The 23,837-nt window shown below is 40.7% G+C and overlaps 2 protein-coding genes across 7 annotated transcripts; both read left to right on the forward strand.

Annotated features, from left to right (window-relative positions):
- The first annotated feature begins 4,549 nt into the window (after positions 1-4,549).
- Positions 4,550-5,810, forward strand: LOC115016570 (reticulon-4 receptor-like 2). Its single transcript, XM_029444397.1, has one exon. The coding sequence runs from the start codon at positions 4,550-4,552 to the stop codon at positions 5,612-5,614; it is 1,065 nt and encodes a 354-aa protein (XP_029300257.1). The 3' UTR covers positions 5,615-5,810.
- A 1,058-nt stretch (positions 5,811-6,868) lies between these two features.
- Positions 6,869-15,099, forward strand: LOC115017291 (major facilitator superfamily domain-containing protein 6-A-like). Of its 6 annotated transcripts, none has more exons than XM_029445584.1 (9): positions 6,869-7,130; positions 7,987-9,505; positions 11,477-11,574; positions 12,850-13,011; positions 13,095-13,193; positions 13,330-13,622; positions 13,845-13,848; positions 14,179-14,188; positions 14,274-15,099. In XM_029445584.1, the coding sequence occupies exons 2-9, from the start codon at positions 7,989-7,991 to the stop codon at positions 14,392-14,394; spliced, it is 2,304 nt and encodes a 767-aa protein (XP_029301444.1). In that variant the 5' UTR covers positions 6,869-7,130; positions 7,987-7,988; the 3' UTR covers positions 14,395-15,099. The 6 variants fall into 6 exon arrangements, with proteins under 6 accessions (XP_029301444.1, XP_029301453.1, XP_029301423.1 ...); XM_029445593.1 differs by having other exon boundaries at positions 14,179-14,184; positions 14,274-14,416; XM_029445563.1 differs by lacking the exon at positions 13,845-13,848 and having other exon boundaries at positions 14,179-14,184.
- Positions 15,100-23,837: the final 8,738 nt, after the last annotated feature.

Here is a 23,837-nt window from a genome sequence, read left to right on the forward strand (position 1 = left end):
AGCGAGGAGTCTTTATCACGTGTTTAATGTCGTCACACAGTTTGTAACAAACCTAGAAATGAACACACAAGAATCTCAGCAAACGTACAGATTTAATGTAAAGTTCAGAAAAACACTAAATAATGTTCTAATCTGAGTTTCACACGTTTCACACTGTGTCTTCGTCAGATCCACTCGTTACAATCTCTCGTAGATTATAGAAGTTATGTTCAAACCCGTCCAGTTCTGTCACATCTGAGGACCTGATTGAGGACCTGACAGCGGCAGGGACAATCTGCTCCTTGTTGTTCTGACCTCCTGTGACCGGAGTCAGAGCTGCCATGTTGGATCTGAGGAGGGCCGTGAACGAGCCGCCGCGCTGTCTCATTCATTAACACCTCTATCCGTCACACACTCACACTCACACACACTGTACACGAACACACACACCTCCAGTTTCACTGTGAAGCGGCTTCACGTCGACCCGGATTCTGTCAAAAGTGGTTTTGTAAATACTTTTGAATTTTTGTTTATTGGTCAGAGGTGTGAGTGACAGAGTGGGATGATTGACAGCTGAAGGGCGGGACCTGTCATCAGGGTCTAACACGGAGTGTGTGTGTGTGTGTGTGTGTAAAGCTCGAACACACTTTTTTTCACAAGATGTGCCATGCTTCTGTGCTGTGTGTGCTGCAGATATAAAGTGTTGCAGGTGGTGGAGTATGCATGAGAAAACTGCCACCTTTAATTAAAGCCTCTGCTTGCTTCAGACAGAGCTGTGTCGCCCCCTGCTGGCCGGTTTGAATCCTGCACACAGGTCAGAAATATAATGTTATATATTCAAACAAAAAGTATTTCATTGTTTCCATTGACAAAATAGATTTTCCGCGTACATCATCTCAAATGTGATGCCTGTCTTACTTTTCAAGTTTCAATATAAAGTCAAGTATCGCAAACATCGAGAGAAACTAGAAGAAGAAAAAGACATAACTACAAACCCACTCAAGGGACATTAACGTGGTTCCACACAATCAAATAAAGATGTTATTCCTCAAAAGCAGCGGGAAAAAAATGTCTCCATGTTTAATTAAATTTGACAAGAATGTATCTATTTAATTATTTATTTATGTATGTATTTATTTATTTATTTATTTATTTATTTATTTATTTATCTATTTATCTATCTATTTATTTATCTATTTATTTATTTATCTATTTATTTATTTATTTATTTATTTATTTATTTATTATTTATTTATATATTTATCTATTTATTTATCTATTTATCTATCTATTTATCTATTTATTTATCTATATATTTATCTATATATTTATTTATCTATCTATTTATTTATCTATATATTTATCTATTTATCTATTTATTTATCTATTTATCTATTTATCTATTTATTTATCTATATATTTATCTATATATTTATTTATCTATATATTTATCTGTATATTTATCTATTTATTTATCTATATTATTTATCTATCTATTTATTTATCTATATATTTATCTGTATATTTATCTATTTATTTATCTATATATTATCTATATATTTATTTATCTATTTATTTATCTATTTATTTATTTATTTATCTATTTATCTATTTATCTATTTATCTATTTATTTATCTATTTATCTATATCTTTATTTATTTATTTATCTATTTATTTATTTATTTATCTATTTATCTATTTATCTATTTATTTATTTAACTATGTATTTATCTATTCATGTATTTATCTATGTATTTATTTATTTATCTATTTATCTATTTATCTATTTATCTATTTATCTATTTATCTATTTATCTATTTATCTATTATTTATTTATTTATCTATTTATTTATCTATTTATCTATTTATTTATTTATCTATTTATTTATCTATTATCTATTTATTTATTTAACTATGTATTTATCTATGTATTTATCTATGTATTTATGTATTTATCTATTTATTTATTTATTTATTTATTTATTTATTTATCTATTTATCTATTTATTTATTTAACTATGTATTTATGTATTTATCTATTTATGTATTTATGTATTTATGTATTTATCTATTTATTTATCTATTTATGTATTTATCTATTTATCTATTTATGTATTTATGTATTTATGTATTTATTTATTTATCGACCAAACAATTAATCAATGACGAAAATAATGATAATTAGTTGAAGCCCTGTTTTATATATATAAATATATATATATTTAAAGGTAAAGGAACTACATGTAGAAAACAACAAAGAGAAACTAATAAGAAAAGCAGTGAAAGTGAGATGAAGATGGACTTTAATGTTCCAGCAGAGGTAATCCCTGTAGTCCGCAGGGATTAACGATTAGCGTCTTCATTTCATGTGCTTCACTGTCTCACTGTAATCCTGCTGCTCTCGGAGAAAACACAGAAACACACACACACACACACACACACACACACACACACACACACACACACACCTTGTGATGTAGATTATCTGTAGTGGGATCATGATCACATGGATAATAAAAACTTCTCATGTAAACAGTGGATGACATACTTCAGTGACAGTAGTAATACTACATAGAAATACTCTTACAAGGTAAAGTAGTAATAGCAGTAGATAAAACGTGACGTTCCTGTGTTTCCAGGACCCCCCCCCCCCCTCCCCGAACACATGTGGTGTAATGCAGCAGAGCGCAGCAGGAAGGTAACTGAAGGAGTTTCCAGCTGCTGCTCGATTCTCCCGCTCGACTCAAAGGCTGCGGTGAAACTGGATCCCTGCAGACACCCAATACCTGTGAGAGGAACCTGCTCCGTGGCACTGACACGTCTCCGTGGCACTGACACGTCTCCGTGGCACTGACACGTCTCCACAAAACAAATGCTCTTTGTGATTATTATTAATAATCATAAAGTGCAGAAGAAGAACTGAGCATGAGCAGTGAAAGCCGCCGTGTGTAAAGAGACAGAAGAAGAAGAACTGAGCGGTGCAGAAACTCATTATATCTTTTAAACACAAGAGTTTCTTTAGTTTTTAATGTTTAATGTTTAATGTCAAACTAATATCTTAGTTGACTCCAAACAGAAGCCGTGTTAAAGCGCTACAAACTCCTGGATTAATGGAGGTGGATGTCCGGCGCTGCAGAGAGGTTTATCTGGGCCGGGGATTTACACGGCATTAGTGTAATCTGTCTCTCTGTGACCAACAGGTCCGCTCATGTCCCGAACACCCCCGTCCATCCTACAGATGGGAATAAATAATGTCACATTATGTCAGTGACGAGTCACCGCATCTTTTACCTTCTTACACTTTCATTCACCTGTTTGTCTTACTCTCCCTCTCTCATTCACTTATATCAAACCTTCATATTTCTTTCTTCAGCTGATGTAATGCATCGAGAGCAGGCTCTGACCTTTGACCTCTGTCACTGTGAGGTGTGTGTTGCACCTGTAACACACACCTCCACACCTGTCAGAGGTTCAACATGTACCTTCAATTTCTTTAAGGTTCTCATGTTTGGTTTTATTCTTAAGTAAAAGGAAAAATCTTCCTACGTGACATTTAAATTAAAGATAATAATAAAATCAACAGATACAACTATCACAACAATATCAAACTATTAATATTGTTAAAACCTCACAATTAATTAATTAATACCCAATAAATACATAAAATAGAATAAAACGTAGTTATTAATGAAATAAAATAAAATGTTTCAGCATAAATACAATAAAATAGTTATTAATAAAATAACGATTAAATATAATAACATGTTTAAACATAAATACAATAAAACAGTTATTAATAAAATAAAGATTAAATAGAATAAAATGTTTCAACATAAATACAATAAAACAGTTATTAATAAAATAAAGATTAAATAGAATAAAATGTTTCAACATAAATACAATAAAATAAGTGATAAATAAAGTAGAATAAAATTTCAATTAAATAATGTCTATAAAATATCTTATTTAATATAATATTGTATAAAAAAACACTTGTTGACTCTTTTGCTGTATCTATAAATAAACATGGAGATAACCCCCCCCCCCCCCCCCCCCCCCCCCAAATGCAATCAATCAGATCTGTGTCCCAGTTTCTTCTTCAATCTCTTAAAGCTCCCCTTATAACCCCCTCCCACTCCGCCGGCGCTGCAGGGTGAATAATTGACAAGCTCTCCCTCCTCTCTGTGTCTCTTTCCATCGCTCGGTGACAACCTGCCCTCCCTCCCTCCATCATGCCCAGTCTCCACCTGCCGCCGGCCGCATGTTGACGACTGTCAGCAGGTAACAGGACGACACGGGAGCAGCTGCTGGTGAGACAAAAGAGATTTTACTGTTTTTTCTCACACTCTTCAGCAGAAGTCTCCACTTCAGCAGCACTTACATACACCAAACGTTCCACTTTCATTCCTCTCTATATTCTGAAGCTTTGTGCAGAGGGCTTTGTTCACATGTCACTCACAGCTCATGTTATACACGCTACACTAACTACATGCAGGAACACACCAAACGTTCCACTTTCATTGCTCTCTATATTCTGAATATTCTTGTTTTCAGAGCGCTTTGGAGCCATGAAGGAGCTCCTCCTCCTCCTCCTGGTGGTGACGAAGGCGTCCTCCAGGTCTCACAGCAGCTGGTGTGAGCCGGGCTGTAACTGTCAAGGAGATCTGAAGTTCACCATCTGCTCTCGGGCGCTCTTCACCGAGCTGCCCGCCAGAGTCCCCCCCTACACCGACCTCCTGGACCTTTCGGACAACCTCATCTCCGTCATCCCCGAAGGCTCCTTCAACAAAAACCGCAAGCTCAGAATCCTGCTGCTGCAGAACAACAACATCAGCGTGGTGGAGGACGGGGGCTTTTCTCAGCTGGAGTTCCTGCAGAAACTGGACCTGAGGTGGAACCGGATCTCCACCCTGACTGAAGGTTTCTCCTTCGGCTTGGCCTTCCTGCGGGAGCTGCAGCTCGCCCACAACCGCCTGACGGGCCTGCACAGCCGCAGCTTCCTGCACCTGGACGGCCTCCAGAGGTTAAACCTGACCGGCAACAGCATCCGCACCATCCAGGTGAGGTCGTTCTCCCCCATGAGCAGCCTACGGCAGCTCCACCTGCAGGACAACCGGCTAACGTCTCTGCGGAGCGGCATCTTCTCCATGCTGCGCTCCCTGGAGGTCCTCAACCTGGCCGGGAACCGGATCAGCAAGATGGAGACGGGCGTCTTCAAGCCGCTCACCAGCATGTCGTTACTCAACCTGGTCAACAACCAGATGTCCACCGTCTACTTCAAGACGTTCCTCAGCATCCGCACCTACAGCACCCACATCCTGCTGGAGGAGAACCCGTGGAACTGCGACTGCGACCTGCAGAGAGTTTTCCGGAAGCTGCAGAGCATCCAGAGGCTCTTCCTGGACGACTACTACAACCTGACCTGCGAGGAGCCGCCGGTCCTCAAGGACTACCGGCTGATGGACACGGAGCTGTGCCTCGCCGAGACCATCACCGTGCTCATCATCACCATCACCGTGGTGATAACCGTGCTGGCCGCCATACTGATGGGCGAGAGGAGTAGGAAGAAGAAGGAGAAAAGGAGGAAGCACTGGCCGCAGCAGGGAGAGCTTTCAGAAGAGTCGGACTACTGAATCTTTCTTCTGTTTCCTTCTGAAGTCCCGATTAAGCTTCTTTTTTACACTCTATATGTAAATTACTATCGTTACTTTAACCCCACAGGAACATCTGATCACACTAAATATAACTCAAACATCTAAACAGTTTAGAGGGAATTATTCTAATACATCTGCTTCATAAACACTTTTACTTTCTTACTGGTATATTAAAGAAAAGGGTTTATTTATATCTTAAATGTTTGAATGATTGTTTATGTGGTAAATTACAGTTTGTGTTTAATGTTCCTGAAGTTTGGAAAACATTAAATGTGATATTGTGACATTTTATTGACTAAAACTTATTATTTAAGATAAGCTGTTTCAATGTTACGTGGAAGTCTTCAGCGCCCCCTGCAGGTAAAACAGCTGTATTGCTTTAAAAATAATTATATCAAATTCGGTTTAATAATAATAGTTTTTAATGTTTTAATGTTTATTATTATTACAGTTGCTGTAATATCCCATAATAACACTGTAGGGACATCTACCTGCTTATCTGTGCTGCTCAGTGGTGAGTTCACTCTTTTATTGTTTTACTGTTTTACATTAATAGTTGTAGAAACTCATTTTAAACAGAATTACTGTTTTATATGTTTTCACTGTGATTGATGGAAGTTCCCCTTTTTACTAGACACCCTGGAGACCTTTAGGCGGAGTCGCTCTGCATCAACGTGAAAGGATTTAACACGGAAGACGACCGGATATCGTCACAATAAAAGCGTCATCTGTCTGGGGAAATCATTTAGAATTTAATTTATTGGCAAAGTATATTAATACATACAAATACACAAAATACAAGTGAAATAGGGCCGGAATAAATATTGAATATAGGGCTTTAATTAAGTATTATTAATATTATTATTATTATTATTATTATTATTATTATTATTATTATTATTATTATTATTTAATAAGTATTTTTGTCAATTAATAATGCTTCATGAATTACTTGATTAGGTGTAAAATTGTAAGAAATTTAGTTTAAAATCTAATCTTTTAATCTAATTATTACAGCTTTTATTACGCAGAAGTGCTATTAACAGGAAATGCAACTTTTTTTAGTCTTTCAACTAACAGTAAAAATAAGTTAATTATATTGTATTGTGCAGCTACTGTACTGTATGCAACATTACATTTAAATTAGATACATTAAAATAAATACATCCTTTCACATTTTCAATAATAAAACAATAACAGTGACTTTTATTTTGAAAGCGTGGGCCGGAAGCCGTGCCGTCCATCATGGCAGACTTGACGGTTGGTCGGGACAGGTGGGAGCTCCGGTTTGACGAGCTGCTGTTGTTCTCAATACAAAGAGCAGAGCCGGAGAACACTTTACATTCACATTACATTTAACACATCAACACTTACGGTACATTCAAACATTATTATCGTATTTTTGACACGTTTTCCGCGGAAAATGTCCGACAAAGGAGAGAAATTGAACAGAAACTGCGCAGTCATAGTTTAATGGGAGCAGTGACCTGAGCAGGTAAGATAATAATAATAATAATACATGTGGTTTGTGTTTGAACTGTGGTGTTAATCTTTTAAATATGTTTAATGTAGGTTACACACGTCTAAGTGACAGAAGAGACCTCGTTAAGGGTCATTTACAGCCTCGTTTAACCTGTTTTCTGTGGGTTTGTAAATTAGAAACGCCATTTTGGGTAATTTACTTCAGTTTCTACATTTAAATGTATTGTATTTGGTTTGTTTTACGGCTAAAATAACAAAGCTTTGTTCAAGATACCGATTACTTCCGCATAGGACCATTGGTGACAGCCAGAGGCTATTTTCAAACGTGGGTCCGAGGACCTGCAGCGGTCGTTAGGGATGATTTCAACATTTATAAACATATAAAACCCACAGAGTGTGTATATATCTATATCTATATATATATATATATATATAATCAAACGGACAAACCTAAATAATGCATTTACATCAGTGTATTTATCAACTCAGATTCTCATTTATAGATTTAGTTTAGTATGTTTGGAGATAAACATTGCATTAATCTAGTGCAGTGTTGTTTGTATATGACCTGATGTTAAAACATCCTGTCGTCTGTGTTTGTTTAGTACAGTAATCATCCCTTAATCTCACTTCTAATTTGTATTACTACACAAATAAAGGAATTTAATAACTGTTTGCAGCCCTTAAAGATCCGTGTTGCTTTACTAATGCCAGACTAAGACGTGTTGCTGAAACCCCTTCGCCTGTGGGATCAGCTGTTGTTTAAATACACGTGTTATATTTACAGTAGAGGACGTTATCACCCTGACTCCATTCAGCCTCATTTGGTTATTGAGCGTCGGTGCCGCTCTCATTTCTTTATCTTTCAGATATGCCAGCTGACGACAAGGTTGCCATTTTGTCAGACGATGAGGAGGAGCAGAAGAGGAAGTATGTGTTGGCCGAGCCGTACGACACGATGGAGCGGCAGGCGGGTGTTTCTGAGACGACGCCGCCCACCTCGGACTCGCCGCCCGAGCAACCGGTGGCCCCGCAGCCCGACTCAATAGACTGCTGCGAGAGGATGTGCCTCCGCATCAACAGCCACCTCCTCATCTCCAAAGTCTTCTACTTCTTCTTCTACGCCGCCTACGGCTCGCTGCACCCTCTGCTGGCCTTGTACTACAAGCAGCTCGGCATGTCGGCCACACGCAGCGGGCTGCTCGTCGGCATCCGCTACTTCATCGAGTTCTGCAGCGCCCCCTTCTGGGGCATAGTGGCCGACCGCTTCAAGAAAGGGAAGGCCGTCCTGCTGTTTTCTGTTCTGTGCTGGTTGATGTTCAACTGCGGCATCGGCTTTGTCAAACCGGCGGAGATGAAGTGTGAGGAGAAAACTGCAGATCCCCCGATGACGACGCTGGCGCCTGTGATGACGACTCTCCCGCACGATAACTTCACAACGCAGAGCAACTTCAGCAACCACAACAGAAGTCGCCGGAGCTTTCTAGACCTCCCTGGGCTTCCTGAGATCCTGGACTCTTATTTAAGCGTGCTCCACAGGCACCAGCGAAGCACAGACGCCAACGCCACTTCCGCTCCGTTCAAGCCGTCTAACACCACCCAGTTCATGCCAAACACCACCCTCCCCACCACCACCACCACAATCTCCCCTACTCCAACCACAGCCAAGGAGTACCAGATCATCTACGACAAGGACCAGGTGGAGAGCATCTTCCTGCTCATCCTGCTCGTCATCATCGTGGGCGAGTTCTTCAGCGCTCCCGCCGTCACCATCGTGGACACCGTGACCCTGCAGTACCTCGGTAAGGCCCGCGACCGTTACGGCCTGCAGAGGATGTGGGGCTCCCTGGGCTGGGGTCTGGCCATGCTGCTGGTGGGCATCTGGATCGACCACACGCACATCACCGTGGCGATCGACGGCGTGGGCTGCATCGTGCCCGACTTCCGCCTCCACAACTACAAGATCGCCTTCATCGTCTTCGGTGTGCTGATGGGTGTGGCGTTAGTCGTTGCCACTCAGTTTTACTTTGAAAACGGTGGCGACTACCAGCAGGAGGTTCCAGAGCGGGTGGTGGAGGACGGCGGCCCGAGAGCGTTACCTCAGTCCAACTCCTCGGACCAAACTCCCAGCGGCCCCGACGCCGCTCAGGAGTTCCACTACAGCGACCTGCTGAGGCTCCTCTGCACCGTGCGCTACGGCTCCGTCCTGTTCGTCGCCTGGTTCATGGGCTTCGGCTACGGCTTCGTCTTCACCTTCCTGTACTGGCACTTAGAGGACCTGCAGGGCACCACCACGCTGTTCGGCGTCTGCTCCGTCCTCAGCCACATCTCCGAGCTCGCGGCCTACTTCACCAGCCACAAGTTCATCGAGCTGGTCGGACACGTCAGGTACGACATCTTTAACTGAGTGTTATGTTTTAATATCATAATAACAAAGCTTTATCCTAAACCTGTGAACCGGTTCAGTTAAACTCCTTAAAGCAGACTTTGGACAGGAAACCTTCTTCGTGCTTCACACTGAGCAGTCCGTCCTCTGAGAGTTCGAGACAAAGCCGTCATTGATGCTCGGGGGGGGTTTTGTGAATTTGGGTTCGGACCTCGCGGGCTGCAGGGACATTTGAGAGCACGGTGTTATATTTCAGCTGCAACATCTGCGCTCAAACAACTCCTGAGTCAACAGGAGGTGAAGTAAAAGGGAAGGGAGTGTTTTCAAAAGGATTAATTAAGTAAATGCTGCTGCTGCTGCTCTGCTGCTGCTGCTCTGCTGCTCTGCTGCTGCTGCTCTGCTACGGCTGCTGCTCTGCTGCTGCTCTGCTGCTGCTCTTCTGCTGCTCTGCTGCTGCTCTGCTGCTCTGCTGCTGCTGCTCTGCTGCTGCTGCTGCTGCTGCTGCTCTGCTGCTGCTGCTGCTGCTGCTGCTGCTCTGCTGCTGCTGCTCTGCTGCTGCTGCTGCTACGGCTGCTGCTGCTGCTGCTGCTCTGCTGCTGCTGCTGCTGCTCTGCTGCTGCTGCTGCTGCTGCTACGGCTGCTGCTACGGCTGCTGCTGCTGCTCTGGTGCTGCTGCTGCTACGGCTGCTGCTCTGATGCTGCTCTGCTGCTGCCTCATATTCATCACAAACCAAGAGAGCATTTTATGTGCTAGAAGTCTGAAAGATACTTGTTTGTGTTTTATTACCTCTGCTTGAGTTTACGGAGCATTAAGAGTTCAGGGAGACAAAGTTACAGCTCGACACGTTAAACCACGTTTTAGGTTTTTACTCGTCGGTCTTTGTACAAACGAGATGTAACGTGTTCACTAATGGGAGATTAGGTGGATGTTGTTGCATTTGAACAGATCCAAGCTAGCTGTTTCCCTCTGTTTCCAGTCTTTGTGCTAAGCTAAGCTAACCGGCTGCGTCATGTTAGCTGTACAGACACGAGAGTGGTGTTCTCATCTCACTCTCTGCAAGTGAAGGTGGAGCAAATCCTTTCAACACACATGTAATAAGTTTTCATTCATCATTCAACAACCGTCACCTACGCATGAGAAATCAGAGGTGAGGTAGTAAAGCTGAGACATTAAGTGTGAGTCTGTTTTACTCTCAGTGGTCAGCCAGTTAATCTCACAAGAATATTCTTGTTGTTGTTCAGTCTTGAGAAGGAAACACACTTCCTGCTTTAGTGAAAGGTTTGAGGCGGAGCACAAAGTGACGGCAGAATGCAGGTTCTTATCATCTCGTGCTCGTCCATCTGCTTCTAGACGAGAGGACGTTAATGAGTCGCTGCAGGTGCTCTGAGTCTTTAGTGACTCCAACATGCATCATGTGTGTGTTGTGCTCAGCGGAGCTTCTTTGGGCGAACAAACATTGAAATAATCAGCTGATGAACAAGTGAATGTTCGGAGGGTGTGTCGTGCTCAGGCTTTGTTTGTCCTGGTGAGAGCGACGCCACTCAGCAAATAAGAAAATGTCAGGAAGCTGTGAGAACATTTTAAGACATTAAACACAAACTTGGTTTCTTTACTTGGCAACTATTTGGATAAACAATTCATCGTTTTGAGAATATTTTAAGCGAAATGTAAAGATTTAAAGCGTTGTTTTGTGATACGTGTCAGTACATTGAGTGTGTGTGGGCTTTTGGACTGTTTCCACACGTCACCTTGGGCTCTGGTTAATTATAACGGTAATTTGTTTACCACTTAATGCTGTCAGCTGATGAGTAATCCTTAGTTGCAGCCCTAAAAAACATAAAGGTGTAATATGTAATGTTTCCTGTGTTATATTTGATGAGTTGTGTACAAACCCAGAGAGGAGAGGAGGACAGCTGTGCATATTGAAATTGTTTTGATATTTACACCCTGTGCTCCATCTGTTCCCTGTCAGGGTGCTGTACATCGGCCTGGCCTGCAACACCGCTCGCTACCTGTACATCTCCTACCTGAAGAGCGCGTGGACCGTGCTGCCCATGGAGGTCCTTCAAGGTAACATTTCTCCGTCTGCAGGGAGTGGCGGCTGTGGCAGCTGTGGCAGCTAGGACCGTGGGGACAGGAAGCGGCTGTGTTTGTCTAAGTGGGCGCTTATCAGACGGTCCTTTTCCTGCGACAGCTAACACTTCAGCCTGTTTTATTATCAACAAGTCATTTACAATGATCCCAGAGTTTCTCTCAGCACGTCGCCTGAAACGACCTTTGCAGTATCAAACATCGTTCTGCTGCTCAGAATCTGAACACACACCTTTGGGATTAGATTCAGTGTGAGTTACAAGCTCCTTATAACGGGAGAAAAATAAAATATTTAAATATATATATATATATTTATATTTATTTATTTATATTTATTTATTTATATATATATATATATATATATATTTATTTATATATATATATATTTATTTATATATATATTTATATATATATATTTATTTATATATATTTATTTATATATATATATATTTATATATATTTATTTACATACATATATATATATATATATATATATTTTTTTTTTTATTATTTTTTTTTATATTTTTTTATTTATTTATATATATATATTTATTTTAAATTGATTTGTAACGTTCAGACAACCATCACTGGATTAAGTTCATACTGGAGACAGGAGAAATATACAAAATAAATATTAAATATGAACAGGAGTGAACAAATCCATTAATACTTTTCGATAACATTTCGTCTCCACGTTACTCAAACGTTTCTATGAAACTGGAACCTTTAAAATAAAGTCTTTGGTTTATTATTAGTGAATATTTGCAGAAAGATTATCAGTATTGTTACATTTAATAATCACATGGAGGGATTTGATGCAATGAGTAATTTAAAAGCACCAGATGAGTGTGAGCACCATACTCATCTGGTGTGGAACAACTCCTGCAGCGTGTTTGTGAGACGCCCTGAGGAAACACCGCCGCCTCACCGAATACACAAAGTGAGAACTAGTTCAGCACGTTGGCAGATTATCACTCATTATACTATATTACTTTTGTGGGTGTACATAGTTTACATAGTGACCAAACATATATATATATATATATATATATATATATATATATATATATATATATATATATATATATATATATATATATATATATATATATATATATATATATATATATATATATATATAGTGGACAAACTATATAACAATTATTAATACTGTGTATTAATATATTGAGTTACTGTAACGACGCTGATGGAATCCTCCCTGCGACCCGTGTCTGACCCGTGTGTGTCCTCCAGGTGTGAGCCACGCCTCCGTTTGGGCCGCCTGTATCTCCTTCCTGAGCGCGGCGGTGCCTCCGGCCCTGAGGACGTCGGCGCAGGGCATCCTGCAGGGCCTGCACCTCGGCTTGGGCCGCGGCTGTGGAGCCATGGTGGGAGGAGTGTTTGTCAACTACTTTGGTACGGAGTGTTCCAGCTGTGACTGACGCTTAAAGGGACAGTGCGCTGTAATACTTACAGCTTTCCTCCCGTTTGCTTTGCAGGTGCTGCAGAGACGTTCAGAGGAATCGGCATGGCCTCCCTCGTCATCCTCCTCATCTTCGCCTTCATCCAGTTCCTGACTGGAGACAGTGAGGGCACAGGTGGGAACGACTTGTACATTTATAGGATGTGCACGCGTTCAACAGTTCGTGCAGACGGCAGACGTCTGTATTGTTCAGCGTTCGTCCACCAGATCTGAATCTGAAGTTTGATTCTTTTCCTCTCGTCTTCTCTCAGAGGACAAAATGTTGGCTGAGAACATCCCGGTCCCCTCCAGCCCGGTTCCCATCGCCACCATCGACCTGGTGCAGAGCCAGACCGACGCCGGCAGCCCCTCCCCGGCTCGCACGGCCGCCGTGCTGCCCGTCAAGAAGACCAAACACCAGGAGGATCAGGAGGACGTGACCAGGCCCGCCTGGGTGCTCTCTGGCGCCCCCTGGGTCACCATCGCCTTCGCCATCGTCCAGATAAAGGAGATGATGAACATGACGAAGAACGGCGGACCGCCTACAGAGACTCAACCGCTTCAGGTGAACACATTTAAACATGTTTAGTGTCGTAGTTAAAGGAGTAAACGTTGTTACGTGAATCAGACGGTGTCCCGTTTAGGACAAACTAGAGAAATGTCTTTAAATGCTGTTTTCAATAACACGAATTCTCTTTACTCTGGAGCGTCTGAGACTTACCTCACACTAACCTCCTCTTTCACTTCCTCCTCTACCCGGCTGCCCACACACACACACACTCTGAAGAAAGGTGAGATGTTTTTGCGTGCGAAGGTCAATGGAAAATTACTGTGTGTGTGTTAGTGTGTGTTAGTGTGTGTTAGTGGGGGGGCGTCCAGGGTTTCCACTGTGTGTGTGTGTTGATGCATGTAGTGATTACAGTGACTCACTGTGTGTGTGTGTGTGTGTGTGTGTGTGTGTGTGTGTGGTATGTGGGCGTGTACATGCATGCATACGTGTTTGCGAACCTCCCACGCCTCGATGGCGCTATGCGTTGTTCCATGCATGCCTTAATTACTCCCCCGGTGATGTCACCCCCGACCCCACCCTCTGGCGGCCATGTTGGTCCTGCTGCGTGCAGAAGACGGTCAGTAAGTAGAGAAGCTAACGTGTTAGCATCTCTGTGACTGCTCTTTAAATACAAACACTGTTACTGTTTGTTCCTCCTGTTGCCAGGTACCTAATGAGCAGGCGTCGGCCGAGCACGAGGCGGTGGCGATGCCACGCAGAAACCAGAGCGATGACGACACAGAAACACCCACACAACCAAACCCCACCCCCCCAGCAGCACCCATAGACTCTAACGAGGACAAAGACCGAACGCACCCTCCTTCAGACGCAGGAGAAGAAAACACACACTGACTGAACACTTTAATCCACACACTCAGCTTTTAACTGTTTTAATGCGGCACATTCATCTCAACACGTCTTAAGGTCTGAGTAACCGCTTGCTGTTTCGCTAAAGTCAGGTGCTTCTCTTGACACAACGCTGTATTTATAAAGATTTATTGTAAACATTTGCTTTAAGTAAGCCAGAAAAGATCCTTTAGTTCTTGAATCCGATTGGAAAGCTGTTTTTTATTGGTTTAAAGACTCGGATATGTTCGGCTCTAACCCTAACCCATGAACTCACCTGGCGCCGCTGAGCACTTTATTAACTCTTGACCGGTGGCGTGTGAAGGAAAGTCCAGGAATATCTTTCACTCTAGTTTCTCCCAACACACAAAGAAGCCTCGACGTGAGAACGCGACGCTGAAAGTCGACCTGGGAAACGCTCTGATGGCGAGACGGTTTGTGTTGAATTAGTTTCCAAACGCAGATTTAGAAGACGGACAAAGAGATGTAACCTGTCACAGCCTCTCTTAGTGTTAGATTTCATCACTTTTAATACTGATGAAGATGAACTGACTTGTGATGAAGAAGTGCCTCTTTTTAGACGCACTGTAATCCTTTACTGCGCCGACAGCTGTCAAGCTGAGGCTCCTTTTTAAAGCCGTGCGAAGGTGTTGGGATTGAAGCGGCCGACACAGAGACAGAGAGAGAGAGAGAGAGAGAGAGAGAGAGAGAGAGAGAGGGAGGGAGGGAGAAAGAGAGAGAGGGAGGAGAAAAAGAGAGAGAGAGAGAGAGAGAAGAGAGAGAGAGAGAGAGAGAGAGAGAGAGAGAGAGAGAGAGAAAAGAGAGAAAAAAGAGAGAGAAGAGGAGGAGAAGAGAGAGAGAGGGAGAGGGAGGGAGGGAGAACTGAGAGAGAGGGAGAGGGAGGAGATCAGAGAGAGAGAGAGAGAGAGGAGGAGATAGAGAGAGAGAGAGAGAGAGAGAGAGAGAGGGATAGAGAGAGAGAGAGGATAGAGAGAGAGAAGATAGGAGAGAGATGAGAGAAGAGATGGGAGAGAAAGAGAGAGAGAGATATAGAGATATAGAGAGGGAGGGAGAAAGAGATAGAGATGAGGTAGAAATAGAGAATAGGAGAATGGGGAGTATGAAATATAGAGGGAGGAGAAAGATATGAGTTAGATATATATTTATTTATAAAGATATATATTTGATTAGAAAGATATAGCTAGGGATTTCGAGATAGATATATAGTATATATATATATTATATTTACTATGATATATATATTTATTTATAAATATATTTATTTATAAATATATATATTTATTTATATTTATATATATATATAATATAAATATATATATATATTTTTAAAAAAAATATATATATATATTTATATATTTATTTATATATATTTATATATTTATAGAAGTCTTTGTTTTCAGTTTTCATGCCAAACTTTTCTCCGTATTCGTTGTTTTGCGTGGCGTCTGGATGGAAAGCCTTGTTGAGGTTGTTTTTCTCTAAACTAAATGATTAAAATAGTTTTTTCTCTTCTAACACAGAATCAGTATTTTAATCTTATTGGTCAAAAAACATAATTAAATGTTTATCACACAAATAACAGATTGAGTTTAATGCGTGTTTTTTTTACTGACCTTGTGAGGACTTATTTAATTATTAATAAATATATAATTATAAGTCATCGAGGACATTTCACTGCCAAAACAAGTACTTTTACTCAATTCTATTTAATAATAACTAAATATTTATTGATTTATTGAATACTTTTAAATACTGATAATACTTTTACTTGAGTAACATTTTGAAGTATTTAAATGTAATGCTTTATTTCTTCTAAAGAGGGAAATATTTATTTATTTGATAGCTTAAGTTATTTTGCAGATTCAGATAATTAATACAAAATAAAACTGGCTAATAATTTCTGTTTTATTATAGAGATAAGACTTTATTGATCTCTTGGTGAACAGCTGAATGAGTACTTTTACTTTTAGAGTATTTACTGTCAAAATAAATAATATTTTTTATGCTTAAACCTTTTATAAAATAACTGCAGCTGTCACGGAAGTGTAGGGAAGTAAAAAGTGAAATATTCTTGCTCGGAATGTAAAATAAAATCAAAATGCTCCTTGAAAGTCCTTGAAATAGTCCTTGTGCTGTAGCTGCAGTTTGTGATTCAGCCTCTGGGGGGCAGTAGTGTGTCGGTGCCTGAGTGGATGACTGGAGTCTCCAGGGGACTGAACCAGCCTCTAAATGTGTGTGTGGAGGGTTATTGAGGTCGTGGTGCGCCTGCTACTGATGGGTGTGTGTGGGAGGACAGTAATAGGCTTCCTCAAAAACTAGACTGTGCTGTCGTAAAAAAGAAATATAAAAATAATAAAATCAAAAGCGTCTTGGCACACTCGGCCTGTCTGATATCCGTGGAGACATTTCAGCAGCCCCTCTGCTGTGGATGCTGTTGTCTTGATAAACAGAATATTAGTTTTGTTGCAGCGTGATCATGACCACGAGCTGCGACGCTTTTTAAATGCATGTGAGGGTCGAGGCGAGGCGGGCTTTTTATTCTCTGACACGTCTCTGGAAATTGAGCTGACCTCCCAATGTTTCCAATTACTGGAAGAGATGGTGCTGTGCATGTTTATCACATCCGTGTCTGGCTGCAGGACATATGGACAGTCAGAGGATTATTAAGAGGGTTTTAAACACATCAGCTGTGACCCTTTTCCCACAATTAGTTGGAAAAAGGTCAATAATACCAATAATTGTTCTTTTATTTAGTTTTTAAACCAAATCAAAACAGCACCAGGCTTTAAAATCACAGTTTGCACTTAATTTCTCTTTTCTTTTCTCGCCTGTGGTTTCATTGTCTTTGACCCGATGCACCAAAAGTGATGTGTGTTGCTTTTATCCACAGCCTCCACACACACCTGAGCATTAAAAGGATTCAAATCTGATGCTAATATCTCACAAATGGCACCATCACAATATACTCTCACCCAGAGCTAATTAGCATCGTGTTAAAAAGCATGAGTGTTATTGTAATCAGTCGCTCTCGGCCAGCCGCTGCCCGGATACAACCTGAGGCTCTTTGTACGTCTTCCTTCGCCGTGATGGAGAGCCACACGCTCTGAGGAGGTGATGAGACTCTCTGGAGAGTTCAGGGACGCTGGCTGAGACGAAACAAGATGTTCCAATGACCCAAAAGGACCTTGAGGAGCACAGTGCGGCAAAGTGGACTCATTCAGAGGTGGAAGCAACACTAGTGTAAAAATACTAGAAGTAGGAGCAGCAAAATAGACCTAAAGTAAAATAGATATATATAATAGAGAGCATATAATCATAGAGATATAGAGAGAGAGAGAAGAGAGAGAGTAGAGATAGAGAGAGGGAGAGAGAGAGACGAGAGAGAGAGAGGAGAGATAGAGAGAGAGAGAGAGAGAGAATCGAGAGGAGAGGATAGAGGGATAGGGAGGGGAGGGAGAGAGAGAAAGAGAGGGAGAGGGAGAGAGAGATATAGGGATAAGAGGGGAGGAGAGGATATGAGGGATAGAGAGAGCGGAGGATATAGATGATTTTTATATTATAATAATATATCTATATATATATATACTATATATTATATATATATATATAATATAAAGAAAGATATAATATATATATATTATATATATATATATATATAATATATATATATATATATATATTATATATATATATATATATATATATATATATATAATAGAAATATATTATATATTTTTCGTGCAAAAATGTCTCTCAAATATGTAGATTTCCTGCTTTTCTCTGTTTTATATCATATTAAAGTGAATATGTTCACAACTCTAGACGTCTAAAGATTTCTCTCTGACTTTGAGAAGCTGTGATGGACATTTTTAAATATTGTTATATACATTCAAACGATGAATCAAGAAAATAATCTGCAGATTAATCGGTAATAAAATACGTGTTGGTTGCAGCTCTACACCGTAGACTTTAAATTCCCCTCAGGTCATTAACACAGTACATGTTTATTCTTTAGATATAATAAACAATATATATAGATATAATGGCTGTAAACCTTTACTAAATAAGAGCACACATCATCCAGCATGCTGAGCTGAAGCCCAGATGGCTTCATGTTTTGTTTTGACTGTGTGTTTACAAGGTAGTGAAACTTTCTCTTGTTGTTGCAGAAACCTGCGAAGGCGAGCTGCAGGAGCCCAGCGAGCTAAATGAGCAAACTGTGAAGTGTAACTGAGCAGACAGCAGAGCGGGTCACGGGTTAAAGATGAGCGTGGCGCTGACGCTGGTTCAGAAACCCCCCAGACGACCTCAGTGAGACTCCTGCAGCGCTGCGATCAGACCACCTGAGTCAGATGAGTCAGACTAAAGACCACGGCCGGACAGGCTGTTGGCAGGATGCTGCAGACTCTTCCTCACATGGCTGCCTGATCTTCCTCCTCTCCTTTTGGAGGGGAGAAGTGTGTGGCTATTTTAAAAATGTTCAGGTTTTAATTATAAAAGCATCCTGCAGCGTGTTATATTTACAGTATCATCAGGGCATTATTAACCAACACACTACACATACTGCTTGTGTTGTTCCTCAAGGAGCGAGACTCATCATATTCAGTTTGTCAAGCTAGCATTTATATATTTGTGTTGTGTATATATATTATATATATATATATATATATATATATATATAAATAATATTATAATATCTATATTTATATTTATAAATAATATAATATATATATATATTTATATTATAACTATATATCTTATAAATTATAAATATATTATATATATAAATATATATATAATAGTAAGTATATATAGTATCTTTATATATATATAATTATAAATATAAATAAATATATATATTTATATTTATATATATATATTTATATATTGTGTGTTTGAGAGGTTGTGTGTCTGTGAGGTTGTGTCTGTGAGGTTGTGTTGTTTGAGAGGTTGTGTGTCTGTGATGTGTGTGTCTGTGAGGTTGTGTGTTTGAGAGTTGTGTGTCTGTGAGGTTTGTGTGTGTGAGCAGGTTGTGTGTCTGTGATTGTGGTGTGAGAGGTTGTGTGTCTGTGATTGTGGTCTGTGATGTGTGTTTGAGCAGGTTGTGTGTCTGTGATTGTGTGTGTGAGAGGTTGTGTGTCTGTGATTGTGTGTGTGAGCAGGTTGTGTGTCTGTGATTGTGTGTGTGTGAGGTTGTGTGTCTGTGATTGTGTGTGTGTGAGGTGTGTGTGAGCAGTATGTGCTGCAGTGTTGAACGGCTGCAGCAGACTCAGATCAGAGCAGACAGCTGTCTGGTCGCTCTGACATCACTGCGTTCAGCCTCTGTGACAGTACAGTGAGCGCTCTGCAGTATAAAACATAGAGAGAGAGATAGAAGAGAGAGATAGGATCTAGAGAGAGAGAGAGAAATAGAGAATAGATAGAGATATAGAATGGAGAGATAGAGATATAGAGATATAAAGAGAGAGATAGGGATAGAGATATGAGAGAGAGAGAAAAGAGATAGAGATAGATGGAGAGAGAGAGATAGAGAGAGAGAGATAGATAGAGAGAGATAGATATAAATATAAAAGATTTATAGATAGATAGAAGATATAAGATAGAGAGTATATATTATAGATATATAGATATAGAGATAGATATATAGATATATATATATAAATATATATATAATATAGATATATATATATAATATATATATATATATATATATATATATATATATATATATATATATATAAATATATATATATATTTATATATATATATTTATAAATATTGCTACCTGTGCACGGACAACATCCATGTTTTGGACATTGACCTGATTTTAATAGTTTACTTGATTAACGGGTGTTTCTTCATTGCAGGGAGCGACTGGCACGAGCAGGAGCGTTCATCATCATCCAACTAGAGGGGAGTGTCTGGAGCCTCTGCAGGTCGACCCCCCAGAATATATCAGGTCATCCAGGGAGGCGCGTTATGCCCAGCAGGTTGTCACATACAAGGAATTTGCTTTGGTGAATTTGTGCAAACAAACAAACAAAAATTGCAAAAATCAAGGAACATAAATGTGGAAGAGAAAATGTTTCGTACACGACAATAATCACACGTCAGTTTTATGTTTCATTTAAGTTTACAAAAAATGTTTTACTTGCAAAAGAACTAGAAATCCTTTAAAATCAACACATAAGTTAATAAATAAAGTGCGTTTGTTTTGTGCACTAATTCTTAAAAATGTAAACGCTAGAATACAATTAAAGAAAAAGAGAAACAACAATAAGATATATTATAAAAATAAATAAAGGATTTGGGAATAGCAATATCCCTGCATCGACCTCTTCAAACACGTTTCTGTCCGTGCACCTGGGAACCAGCTGAAGTTGTGTCTGAGACTGAAATGATCACGCTCTTGTTTTTAAATGTTTATAAACATAAAGACAGGGGCTAAATATAGAAGACGTTTATTCTGTCTTCTAATAACCAAACAAAGCTCGAATACATCCCTCATGAGCTCTTCAATGTCACAAATGCTGAACCTGGGGTTCCTCAGGAGCACGTCCCGGGTTCCTCAGGAGCACGTCCCTGGTTCCTCAGGAGCACGTCCCTGGTTCCTCAGGAGCACGTCCCTGGTTCCTCAAGAGGCCGTCCCGGGTTCCTCAGGAGGCCGTCCCTGGTTCCTCAGGAGCACGTCCCTGGTTCCTCAGGAGGCCGTCCCGGGTTCCTCAGGAGCACGTCCCTGGTTCCTCAGGAGGCCGTCCCGGGTTCCTCAGGAGCACGTCCCTGGTTCCTCAGGAGTACGTCCTGGGTTCCTCAGGAGGCCGTCCCTGGTTCCTCAGGAGGACGTCCCGGGTTCCTCAGGAGGACGTCCCGGGTTCTCATGAGGACGTCCCGGGTTCCTCGGGAGCACGTCCCTGGTTCCTCGGGAGGACGTCCCGGGAGGCCGTCCCTGGTTCCTCGGGAGGACGTCCCGGGTTCCTCGGGAGGACGACCCGGGTTCCTCGGGAGGCCGTCCCGGGTTCCTCGGGAGGACGACCCGGGTTCCTCTGCATTTTAATCTGAAAAACCTTAAAGGTTTCCTTCGGGGTCTTTTACAATTCCCTGTGTGCAGGCATGGTAATGTATTTTTTAAAACATCTTAAGCTCATTACAAGCGCACCATTCTGTTTGTCTAATCACATTTGGAAACGACATGCATCATTATCAAGGGAGGAAATTAACATTTTCATCCACCGGTCACAATGGTTGGTGCTTTCCAAATTTTGCCAAAGCAAAATTCACCGTCTCACCAGCCAAATATGATTTGGGGGGAAAAGCAAAATCTGTCTCCGCAGGACGGGAGGTTTGCAGTGTTTAGCTGCAGGCACCACAGATAGCATCACCGTCAGCTGATGATGGCTGACTATAATCCTGATAATAAATCATATGTTCCCTCACAATGCACATTAGAGCAGACTCATAATGGACACGCATTATTAATGGTTAAAGAGGCTGCGGCAGGTCTTTGATGTGCTTAATGATGGATTATTATGGTAATTAGCGTGATATGAGAAAGCAGTGGATGCAGCGCTGCACAGTGAAGTGTCACTAACCGCACTAATTGCGGCTAAATCTCATTTTCCCAGATGCGTCAACATCTGCGGCCTCCGACAGAAGCTGCTGTCAGACGAGAGGATGTTTATTTGATCTCTGACTGCTGATACGTGTCTATCAGGGTCAATATATTGAGTCTTTGTACGCCACGTGAGCCGCCTTGTTATGAATGAAACACTAAACATATATAGGATTGCACCATACCTCCTTACTTATTATTTGATTTAACTGCTTTGTTAACCGTGTCTACTTATAGATTAAGGCTGGGGTGCACCAACAAGGATTAATTTTTAAACCCGATTAAATCATGTTTTAACTTTAAATCATTCACCAAACTTTGAAATTAGCTTAAAATTAAGAAAGATTAAATGTAAACCTCTACTTACTCTAAAGTTCAATTTAATTTTGACGTATTTTGTGTCGTAGATAAACAAACAATAAACAGTTTAGTTTTTAAACGCACAGCAGAGCTGCGTTTACTTTAAATCAGGATTTACTCATTTTAAATCTAGTTACTCTAACTATCCTGTCAGAGAACTTCTTCACATCCAAGTAAATAAACAAACACTATATTTATACTTAAAATACAATGTTTCTGATTTCTAGTTTCCCTGTCAGCCATGCATCTGTGCAGTAAATAGTTTGTTTATTAAGTTTCAGGCGCAAAAGTTTCCAAAACTTCCATTAAAGCCTAAAAGTCAGCATCAAATCTACACCAATAAAAACTACATGTAGGTTCAACCTCACCGCCGCTCAGCTGTGTAAAGTGTGAAAGATGCTCTGCAGCCGTGACCTTTCCCCTCTGCAGACAAACACCTAAACACCTCCACGCTGAACCCATGTGTAATGTTCCTCTCTCTCCTGTCATGGTGTCATCAGTCCTGTGTTGTATATGTAGTGAGACAGAGACATGTGTAATGTTCCTGAAGGTAACGTTTCCTCTCTCTCCTGTCATGGTGTCATCAGTCCTGTGTTGTATATGTAGTGAGACAGAGAGACGTGTAATGTTCCTGAAGGTAACGTTTCCTCTCTCTCCTGTCATGGTGTCATCAGTCCTGTGTTGTATATGTAGTGAGACAGAGAGATGTGTAATGTTCCTGAAGGTAACGTTTCCTCTCTCTCCTGTCATGGTGTCATCAGTCCTGTGTTGTATATGTAGTGAGACAGAGACATGTGTAATGTCCCTGAAGGTAACGTTTCCTCTCTCCTGTCATGGTGTCATCAGTCCTGTGTTGTATATGTAGTGAGACAGAGACATGTGTAATGTTCCCTGAAGGTAACGTTTCCTCTCTCTCCTGTCATGGTGTCATCAGTCCTGTGTTGTATATGTAGTGAGACAGAGACATGTGTAATGTTCCTGAAGGTAACGTTTCCTCTCTCTCCTGTCATGGTGTCATCAGTCCTGTGTTGTATATGTAGTGAGACAGAGAATGTGTAATGTTCCTGAAGGTAACGTTTCCTCTCTCTCCTGTCATGGTGTCATCAGTCCTGTGTTGTATATGTAGTGAGACAGAGAATGTGTAATGTTCCTGAAGGTAACGTTTCCTCTCTCTCCTGTCATGGTGTCATCAGTCCTGTGTTGTATATGTAGTGAGACAGAGAGATGTGTAATGTTCCTGAAGGTAACGTTTCCTCTCTCTCCTGTCATGGTGTCATCAGTCCTGTGTTGTATATGTAGTGAGACAGAGACATGTGTAATGTTCCTGAAGGTAACGTTTCCTCTCTCCTGTCATGGTGTCATCAGTCCTGTGTTGTATATGTAGTGAGACAGAG

The sequence above is a fragment of the Cottoperca gobio genome, chromosome 2 (genome assembly GCF_900634415.1).
Source record: "Cottoperca gobio chromosome 2, fCotGob3.1, whole genome shotgun sequence".
Taxonomy (NCBI): domain Eukaryota; kingdom Metazoa; phylum Chordata; class Actinopteri; order Perciformes; family Bovichtidae; genus Cottoperca; species Cottoperca gobio.